Source organism: Arvicanthis niloticus, chromosome 21 (assembly GCF_011762505.2).
Source record: "Arvicanthis niloticus isolate mArvNil1 chromosome 21, mArvNil1.pat.X, whole genome shotgun sequence".
NCBI lineage: Eukaryota > Metazoa > Chordata > Mammalia > Rodentia > Muridae > Arvicanthis > Arvicanthis niloticus.
In genome coordinates this window covers 35,117,903-35,128,684 of record NC_047678.1, presented here as the reverse complement: position 1 = coordinate 35,128,684, position 10,782 = coordinate 35,117,903, and the positions used below count along the sequence as shown (strand labels likewise).

General features: G+C 44.3%; 1 protein-coding gene across 1 annotated transcript in view; it reads right to left on the bottom strand.

Moving 5' to 3' along the window:
* Positions 1 to 7,907: 7,907 nt before the first annotated feature.
* The window catches only part of Dync1li1 (dynein cytoplasmic 1 light intermediate chain 1), a 32,310-nt gene continuing 29,435 nt past the window's right edge, over positions 7,908 to 10,782 (bottom strand). Inside the window, exons 12-13 of the mRNA XM_034484192.1 lie at positions 10,315 to 10,467; positions 7,908 to 8,800 (exon numbers count right to left, since the gene is read on the bottom strand). Of these exons, the coding sequence (XP_034340083.1) occupies positions 8,688 to 8,800; positions 10,315 to 10,467 (266 nt within the window). The 3' untranslated portion in view covers positions 7,908 to 8,687. The remainder of the gene's footprint in view (positions 8,801 to 10,314; positions 10,468 to 10,782) is intronic.

Below are 10,782 nucleotides of genomic sequence, written 5' to 3'. Positions count from 1 at the left end.
GTACTCTTAACTACTGAGCCATCTCTCCAATCCCAGGATAAATTTAATCTAGTTTAGTGTGTGTGTGTGTGTGTGTGTGTGTGTGTGTGTGTGTGTTTACATGAGGTGTTTGCATATCATGAAACTAGAAAGGAACTCATGAAAGGGAGCCGCTCAGGGAGATGAGACTGGAAGCAATGGAGCACAGGAAAGAAGAATTGCAAACAGAGGCAAGAGTGGGAACCAGCTGAAGGGGTGGGACATAAATAAGATCCAAGTACGATGAGACATGTGTGAAATGCCAGGATGGAAACCATGCTTTGTATGCTGACCTACAATACTAAGAGCTGGAGATGTATGTCAGTTGCTGTGATGGTTTGTTTGTACATGCTCCGCCCAAGGGATGGCACTAGCAGAAGGTGTGGCCCTGTTAGAGTGGGTGTGGCCTTGTGGAAGGAGGTGTGGCCGTATTGGAGAAGGTGTGGCCTTGTTGGAGGAGGTGTGGCCTTGTTGGAGGAGGTGTGGCTTGTTGGAGGAAGTGTCGCTGCGAGCGTGGACTTTAAGACCCTCATCCTAACTGCCTGGAAGCCAGTATTTTGCTAGCAGCCTTCAGATGAAGATGTAGAACTCTCAGCTCCTTCTCCAGCATCATGTCTGCCTGGATTCTGCCATGTTCCTGCCCTGATGATTATGGACTGAGCCTCTGAACCTGTAAACCAACCCCAGTTAAATGTTGTCCTTTATAAGAGTTGCCTTGGTCATGGTGTCTGTTCACAGCGGTAAAACCCTAACTACGACAGTTGCCAAAGTCTTGCCTGGCATGCATGTGTATGGAGCCCCAGCCAGGCATAAAACCTGGTGTGATGGCAGACAGCTTTAATCTCAGCAGCTTGGAGGTGGAGGCAGGAGGACCAGAAGTTCGAGATTAGCTTTGGCTACCTAGAAAGTGAGTTTGAAGACAGTCTAGACTACATGAAGCTCTGCCTCCAAAAAAAATAAAATAAAAAACAATTTAGACCAGCAAGATAGCTCAGCCAGTAAAGGTGTTTGCCTCACAAGCTCGTAGACCTGAGTTGGATCTTTGGGACCCACGGCGGAAGTAGAGAAGTGTCTCCTGAAAGTTGTCCTCTGTCCTCCATATGCACAGTCATCATGGCACACCCACACCCATACACATTGATAAGAATAAATAAATTGTAATTACAAGTTTGCTATTTTAAATTCATGGTGGGTTTACAGGGTCCTTGAACTGACTGTACAGTGGAGAACACACACTTGCAGATAAAAGGACCCCTTCGTAAATGGGTGGTGGGGAAAGCTGCCTCTGAACACCACCGTATTTGTGTTGAATGTATGAGGAGGCCCCCAGCTTAAACATCAGAGTGGGAGATAAGAGCAACCAAGAACACAAGAAACAGTGTTGGGAATGGCAGAGGTTTCTTCCACAAAATGGATACAGGAGGAAACCACCCCCCCCCCCCCCCCCCCCGCCCCCCCCTCTCCCCCAGCTCCCGGCAAACCTGTCTAAAGGGTGCAGCCATGAAGGCAGAGGAATTTAGCAAAGCTCAAACTACACTCCCAATCGGTATGTTCCATTTCCACCAGCAGAGGGCGACAAAGAGCAAAGGCCTGGCCCTCACTAGGCAGAGCGATGTCCAGCGGGCATTAGAGAAAAAAAAATGCTGAGGGGCCTCCTGTAAGTGCTTTAGTGCAAAACAATTTGACCACTTAGAGTGGAGAAGCTTTTAGTTACATGGGGATGGAAGAGGGTGGGGTCCAGACTGTGGAGTTTGGATTAGAGGGAGCTTGGGAACTATTTTATAACCATTAACAGAAAACTATGCTTGGTGGGGGTTTGTTTCTTTTCTTTTCTTTTCTTTTCTTTTCTTTTCTTTTCTTTTCTTTTCTTTTCTTTTCTTTTCTTTTCTTTTCTTTTCTTTTTTTACCTACCGATTGCATTTAGTTCTTAGGAGCTGCAGAGAGGTCTCAATGGTTATGAACACTGACTCTTCCTCCCAGGTTCTGATCTCAGTCCCCACATGGCGCTTCACAACCACTTGTAATTCCAGTTCCAGGAGGTCGAATGCCCTCCTCTGGCCCCTGAGGACACCAGGCACAGAAGTGATGCACAGATGTATGTGTGGGCTAAACACCCATATGCATTAAAATAAATAATGTACTTGTATAAACCTGACCAGGTGAGTTCTGATGCCCAGCCCTACATAAAAGCCAGAAAGACGAAGTGGCCTGTATATCTGAATTCCCAACCTACTGCTTCTGAAAGACAGGAGGTAGAGATAGGCAAGCCATAAACTCATGGGTCAGCTAAGGTAGTGAACAGGACAGCCCTATCTCAACCACTATGTCAGGTGAAGACCAATGCCTGGAGTTACAGCAACTCTGACCTCTATGTGAATGCTATAGTACATGCATAACTACCCATACAGAAATGTTTGCACACATCATACATACACATCCCACTGCAAAACACTCATATAACCAAGCAGAAGCTAGGCCAGATATGGTACACACCTGTAATGCAAGTATTTGGGAGGTAGAGGCAGGAGGCTTTCAAAGTCATCCTCAGGTCCACCGTGATCAACTGGAACCACATGACACCCTGTTTCAGAACAGAAAAAACAAAGTGACACTGACCAGGTGGTGGACAACCTTAATTTAATCATAGCAGTCAGAAGGCAGAGATGAGCGGATTTCTGTGACTATGAGGCCAGCCTGGTTTACACAGAGAGACCCTGTCCCACATACACTCCTATGGTGGTTTGAATATGCTTGGCTGGGGGAGCAGCACTGCTAGGAGGTATGGCCTTGTTGGAGTAGGTGTGGCCTTGTTGGAGGAAGTGTGTCACTGTGGGCGTGGCCTTTGAGACCCTCTTCCTAGCAGCCCGAGACATGCAGTCTTCTGGATGCTGATAGATCAAGATGTAGAACTCTCAACTCCTCCTGCATCATGTCACCCTGCCATGATGATAATGGACTGAACCTCTGAACCGGTAAGCCAGCCCCAATTAAATGTTGTCTTTTATAAGCATGGCCTTGGTCATGGTGTCTCTTTACAGCAATGGAAACCCTAAGATACCCTCAACTCCAAAAAGGGGGGGAAGGGAGTAGCTGCACCAAAAGGGAAAGTGTAAATCAGAATATCTCTTTCTGCTGCCTTCCTGCCCAGCCCTCTTCCACAGGTGGTAGAGTTAGTTCCTGGCATTCTTCCTTGTGTTTCTTTTTAAGATTAGTTTTTATTTATGCATATGCATGCAGGTGAACCATGTGCATGCAGGTACCCATAGAGGCCAGTAGAGGGCAGCAGGTTTCTGGAACTAGAATTATAGGTGGTTGTTAGCTGCCCAATGTAGGGTGCTGGGAACCAAACTCAGGTCCTCTGTAAGAACAGTAAGTGCAGCCAGGCAGTGGTGGCGCACGCCTTTAATCCCAGCACTTGGGAGGCAGAGGCAGGCGGACTTCCGAGTTTGAGGCCAGCTTGGTCTACAGAGTGAGTTCCAGGACAGCCAGGGCTACACAGAGAAACCCTGTCTCGAAAAACCAAAAAGAAAAAAAGAAAGAAAGAAAGAAAAAGAACAGTCAGTGCTCAAAACCACTGGGCCATCTCTCTTCAGACACTTTTCTTGTGTTTCTCTACTAGAAAGAGACAGATACAGAAATGTGTGCTCATTGGTGTAAGAGAGCACACACGCTGGCTGAGAGGTACATTAGAAGCTTCTGTGTGGAAATGTTCTCTTATCATGGTGCTGGTTATATGTAGTCATTTTGTGGTATTTCAAATCCTATAATGGTACCATACACTCTTCTGTATTTGTATCTGCTGAAAAAAAAAAAAATGAGCAGACAGTGGTGGCACATCTGTAAACCCAGCACTTGGGAGGTAGAGGCAGAAGGATCAGGAGTTCAAGGTCATTCTTTGCTCACAGCAAGTTGGAGAAGAGAGTTTTGGGCTACATGAAACCTTGTCTCATCAATACCCAAACCCAGAAACAACCTAGTTTTAAAGCAAAATTCCAGGGCCAATGAGATGTCTCTATGGATAAAGGCATTTGCCACACAAACCTGATTACTTGAGTTTGATTCCCAGATCCTTCCAGTCATAGAGAAGCAAATCCTGAACACTGTCCTCTGCCCTTCACATGCTGTGGCACTCATATAACTGCCCGAATAATAATACTTACAATAAAAATTTAAACCCTCTATTGCTAAAATTGCAGAATCCTTTCTGGTCTAGATTTTAACAATGATTCCTACACTTCAGCTCAGTACTGAGTATAAGCTATATGCTACACATATTTTTCCTGAACTGAATGTCTCCAGCCCATTTACTTTCAAGGTGAGTCTCACTAGATTGCCTAGGCCAGACTTCTGCCTAAGTCTTCCCAGTAGTGGACATGCATGCACCAAGTCCAGCTTTAATGTCTTTTTTCTTTTAGGTCAAATAAAATGTTTTTCATTTTTCCCCTAAATACAGAGAGTTTTTCCCTACCCAGAAACAAATCATTCACTTGTGCATTTATGTATTTCCAGCAGTTAACATCAAATTATAAAGTGTCAAGTAGCATCATAAAGCTAAACAGATTTTAAAGTTTTGTTTTGTTTTGCTTGAAACAAGATCTTACTATGTATCCCTGGCTAATCTGGGACTTGCTGTGTGGATCAGACTAGCCTCAAACTCAGAGATCTTGCCCAGGTTTCCAAGAGCTCGGATTACAGCTGTGGGCCACCACACACAGTCCAGATGTAAAGTGCTAGTGAGAAGATAATGCTACTGCATAGAGGTTTTACATTCGAATATTTGCAAAGTGTTTCCAACAGAAAAGCCAGCTATGGTGTTTCCTACCTGCTGGCCTAACACCGGAAAGGCTGAGGTGGAAAGACAGAGAGTTTAGGCTAGTCTGGGCCAGAGTGAGTTCTAAGACAGCAAACTGAGTTACAGAGTGAAACACTGTCTCAAACACTCTATAAAGCAGGAAAAGAGACTGTGATGTCACCTTCCATCACTGACAAAATACCTTTGAAAACAGCTTAAGCATTTTTTGTTGTTTTGGGGACAGGTCTTTTCTGTGTAGCTGTGGCTGTCCTGGAACTCACTCTGTAGACCAGGCTGGCCTTGAACTCCTGCCTCTGCCTCTCAAGTACTGGGACTAAAAGCGTGCACCACCATTGTCCAGCTAAGCGTTTTATCTTTTTATTGATTTTTTTAAATTACGTATGTTACACAGTGGTACACTACTACAGAGCATGTGTGGAAATCAGAGGATACGCTAAATGTCTGTTTTCTTTCCCCACTACATGGATCCCAGGGATTAAACTCTGGTCCTTGGGCTTGGAGGCCTTTAAAGTAGGAAACATCAGGCTGAGCGGTGGTGGCATGTGCTTTTAATCTCAGCATTTGGGAGTCAGAGGCAAACAGATCTTTGTGAGTTCAAAACTAGTCTTGTCTACAGAGCTAGTTCCAGGGCTGTTACACAGAAATTCTGTCTTAAAAAAAAAAAAAAAAAAAAAAAAAAAAAAAAAAAAAAGAAGCCAGGCAGTGGTAGTGCACACCTTTAATCCCAGCACTTGGGAGGCAGAGGCAGGTGGATTTCTGAGTTGGAGGCCAGCCTGGTCTACAGAGTTAGTTTCTGGACAGCCAGGGCTTTACAGAGAAACCCGGTCTCAAAAAAAAAAAAAAAAAAAAAGTGGAAAAACTCCTATAATGAGATAAGGTACTTTTCCTTCCCAGAATTCTCACAATCGAGTGTCTTGTCTACAGAGCAGTCATGCAGCTTCCCAAGTGAGCATGCTCCTCTGAAGTAGTTCTCTCTTTTAAGATTTAACTTTTATGCACCTGAGTGCTTATTTGCATGTATGTTTGCATGACAGAAGAGGACATCAGATCCCATTACAGATGGTTGTGAGCCACTGTGTGGTTGCTGAGAATCAAACTGTGGACCTCTGGAAGAGCAGCCAGTGTGCTCTTAGCTCTCTAGCCCAGAGCCATCTCCTTGGCACCACAGCACGAGGGCTTACTTAGCTCAGGAGCGGTCTTTGCCTCCCTTGCTGTTGGGTTTATTCATGGTGAGGTAGAATATCATGGCAGGCAATGCATGATGGGGTAGAAAGGCTCAACTCATGGTAGACAAGGAGGTGACAGAGAGCTGGGGGACAAGATGAGCCCTTCAAAAGTACATGTCCCATGACCTACTGTCTTCAACCAGGAACCGCCTTCTAAGGTTCCACACCACCACCACCAGGGAGAACAAGTATTCAAGTCTTGAGTCTATGGGGGATATTCCAGATTTATAAGACAAATCCACCTGACCTGTCTAATAGGCCAAATTAGCAGGGTTTTTTTTTTTTTTTTGGTTTTTTTGGTTTTGTTTTGTTTTTTTGTAAGGTGAACTTCAATAGAAAAAAAATCACCTTATTAAACAGGCACTAAAACAGGCACTGGAAACTAAGTTCATCAAAAAGGCAGAACTGGTCACATTTGTTTTTACCTATTCACTACTCTAGGGCAGTACTTTAAAAATAGCTTCTAATTTGGGGTAGAAACGGGAATGCTGTATGTGTGTAAGCCCAGTATCTGGGAGGCTTAAGCAGGACAAGCTCAAATTCTAGGCCAAGCTGGGCTACATAGTGGGATATGGTTCAAAAACCATCCAAGACTAAAACAATGTTAGGTAAGATGTACCAACTAATGTCCCAGTAGTATGACTGTTCCAGAAGTAACCAACCACTTCCAGATTGAATTTGAGTCCCTACTCCACAAGAGGACACCAATGCCTGTTTCTGTAAAGGGCCAAAAGCCCCAGGGCCAGGGGATCACGCTCTAGTGAGGAATCTACTGTTCTGCTAGTCAGGTGTCTACTTACTTATGCCTGTAGGTCTGTGTTGGGCTCATCCTTGGTCAGAGAAGCTTCTGTGTGCAGTAAGGAACGGTTCCTTTGTAAGAGTAAGTGACTGGTACCTGTTAGCCCTCTATGGGGCATCTATATCAACAGCTGCTCCTCCAGCTCAGAGAGCATCACGTTAAGAGGGGGCAGAGATAATGTAGACACTGGGTAGGACTCTGAAAGGGTATCTTCTGGATGTGACATGGTAGTCATACTTTAGTTCCCAGCTATACCATTAAATGAGAGTCTACAGAGCTGGCAAGATAGCTCCTTGGGCAACCTGACAACCGAGTCTCATGCCAGGCCCCGCATGGCAGAAGGACAGAACCAACTGTACAAGTTGTCCTCTGACCTCCAAACACGCACATATTCCAAGACATGTGTGTGCCTACACATAAACACACACAAAGTAGAGTTTTGGTTGTTTTTTTTTGTTTTGTTTTGTTTTTTTAAGATTCTATTTTTATTCATAGGAATGCTGATATAGAAACTGTCCTGGCTGGGAGGTAGCTCAGTGGATAGAGTGCTTGTTTAACAGGCACAAAGCCCTGCGTTCAGTATTTAGTATCACAGAATACCAGGTCCAATGGTCCACATCCAGAATCCCAGTAGTGGGAGTAGAGGCAGAAGGATCAGGAGTTTAAGGCCAGCCTTGGCTACATGAGACTAGCTCAAAAACAAACAAGCAAACAAACAAACAAAAAAAAACCTAAAGAAACCTGAAGGGGTGGTGGGAAAAATTAAACTACACAGTGAATTAAAGGTGGGCATGAGATATATGGCATCCTGTCTCAAAAAAACAACAAAACAAAGGAAAAGCCAACTGTAATTTTCCATACCCATGGAAGAAGGGAGTGATCAAGAACTCCCAAATTAAGAAAACTTGTAAGTGAATTTCACTGCGTATCTGCCTGAGGAAGAATGCTTAGTAGTCCCAAGTCAAACATTTCAAATTACTAACAAATTCCACTCCTTTGCGACAAGTCAAACTGGAATATAAGAAAAGGCAACACGTTATTTGACCCTGAATGCAGAGAATAAATACTTTATTAACTGATTACAGTTGAAAGTCATGAACAAAAAAGGAGTATATTAAGGCAGAGCCATATATATACATATACATATATATATGTATAGACAACTGCAAAGCCGGTTCTCTCTTTCCATGTTCATAACCTCGGCAGCTCTCGCCCTCAGGCAGTGTGCTTGCTTTCTTCTTGATTAAAGGAGCATCTTGGCCAATGGTTCTGGTCCATTTGATGGTGGTGTACGGGATCACGGAGTGCACGACTGTGAGAGTTTCTCAGCACACCTCAGGTGTCACCACACAGCTGTTGGTTGGTGTGCAAAATCTGACAACTGACCAGTCTTCTTCAGAAAAACATGGTATTTTTAAAAATGATTGGAATAGTCTTACCTAAAACAAGTTTAGACTTCTGAGTCAATCAACTGCCAAAATTACATATTTTTCTGCCCTTCCCTAAATGCTCCTGCATGGCTTATACAGCCCAGGGAACAGGATCACCTAGTTCTACTGCAGTCTTAAACAGTTTGAGTTTTTTTTTTTCCAAAATCAAAATTTCTTCCTTTTGCAGAATGCCAATGCAAACAGTTACTCTACATAACGTAAAACTGTCTGTCTTCTGTGTAGCTCCTCTTTTAAAAACGGGCGGTCACAAAGAAAAAAAAAAGGACATAAACTTTGTCTGTAAAAGCTTCCAGTCCCATCATAATTCCAACTTGGAAGGAAAGGGCAGAGGCAGGCTGTCATTACCCAGAAGAATGGACAGATGGCTTTGTTTGGTATCTTCAGGAGGCTTCTCCTTCCGTGGGAGATGGAGGTGTTGTAGGAGAAACGGAAGCAGGTTTCCGTGTGATTCTGTCTAGTTCCGCGTGAACATCTGAGAGCACAGGTTTCTGGCCTAGAGTGCATTTCCAGAAGAAAGAACAAGAATTAGACAGTCCTGTCCAAAGCACTAGCCAATGCTTTCACTGACTGTATACTTCCTACAGAGGCTGCCCGTGGTGGGTCAGGCAGAGGACTGCTGAGCTCAAGGTCAAGCAGGCTACATATCAGGACCCTGTCTTGACAGGTGAAGAAAAGTGAAAACAACAGCCATGCAGCACCCTGCCCATAATCCCAGCACCCAGGAGGCTGAGAGAGAAAGACTGCCATTAACATCACAGCTAACCCTGGCTATATCCTAAGTTTGAGGCCCTTTCTCAAAAACAAACAAACAAACAAACAATAAAACAATAAAAAACTTTATGTAGCCTACTAAATTATATAAACATCCTTAAAAATACAGGTCCTTGGGGGCTGGAGAGATGGCTCAGTAGTTAAGAGCACTGAATGCTCTGCCAGAGATCCTGAGTTCAATTCCCAGCAACCACATGGTGGCTCAGAATGATATGTAATGAGATTCTGATGTGTCTGAAGACAGCTACAGTGTACTCATAAAATAAATACACCTTTAGAAAAGACAAACAAACAAAAACCAGGTCCTTGTTTTGAACTGAGGACGTGCAGGGTACCTATTGCTTAGCCTCATATGTGGGTTTTGTTGTTTCTTTCTATTTTAGGGCATAAAGCAGTGAGCAACCAACAGCAAACAGGAGACCTGCGGATCTGGAAGGAGACATGAGAGCTACCTCCAAATGAGAAGAGTACAGAAAGGACAGGCGACCCAGAGCCCTCCTAACCTGAAGAAGAGCAACATGGCCCAACTCCCTGAAACTCTGGCCATTCTCTAATCTTTAATTATAGGGGCTGTGGGACAGCTCAGCAGCTAAAGGCACTTGCCACCAAGTCTGATGACCCGAGTTTGATCCCTGGGACCCACAAGGTAGAAGAAAACTGAAATCAAAACATTGTCTTCTGACTTCCTCACACAAATTTAATATAGAGTATGACCCAGGAACTCTAACCTCAAATATTGCCCCAACTAATTAAAAAATATATATATTTATTTATATATATATAGGCAGTGGTGGTACATGCCCATGAGTTCAAAGCCAGCCTGGAATACAGAGCTAGGTCTAGGACAGCCAGGGTAACACAGAGAAAAATCAAACAAACAAACAGAAAAACAAAAACAAAAAAAACCCCCACACATGAAAAGCCAAATCAAATGTGGCTTATCCACATAATGGAGTATTATTGAGCCATGAAAAAAAGAAGTTCCAACACAGGTTAGTACAAGAAGGAACCTCAGAAACACAGAAAACAAGACATACTGCTAAGACTGGAGTTCTGTATGCATGCCTAGTCTGGCAACCCCAGATAGAGGGCAGGTTAGTGGTCCAGAGACTTGGAAGGCATGGAAAGTTAAGCATGACCTGAAATCAGATCCTTTGACAGTTTCTAAAGGCACATGTGACTCCACCACACTCAGTGAGGTGACTTGTGGACAATATGCCCTGCTGGCAGCTCTACCTGACTTTTTGGCAGACGGTGGCAAACTGGTGCTTGCACCTGCAGCCCCTCCTCCAGGACTGCCGCCGACCCCGGGGCCTCCAGGAGAGCCAGTCTTCTTACTCAACAGACTGTTGAAGAAATTCGCCAGGACCCCTTCACTGGTTGCTCCAGCTACAAAAGAAACAAAAAGCCCTTTAGAACAAAAATTCCATTTTCCCATAAGTTATTACAAGCTACTCACACTTTCATCACCTCCTACACAAAGCACTCACAAGGATGGTTTTCTATTCTTGTTTATTAGTGTTGTGTATGTGAACGATGTGTGTGAGCACATGGGTGGGAGTGAGGTGGCGCCACACTGCACGTGTGGAGGTCAGCAGACACTATGGTGCTGGGTCTCTCCTCCCACTGTGCGTGTGTGGGACTGCACTCAGTGCTGGGCTCCGGCAACAAGCACTTTACTGGATAAAACATCTTGCCAGCCTA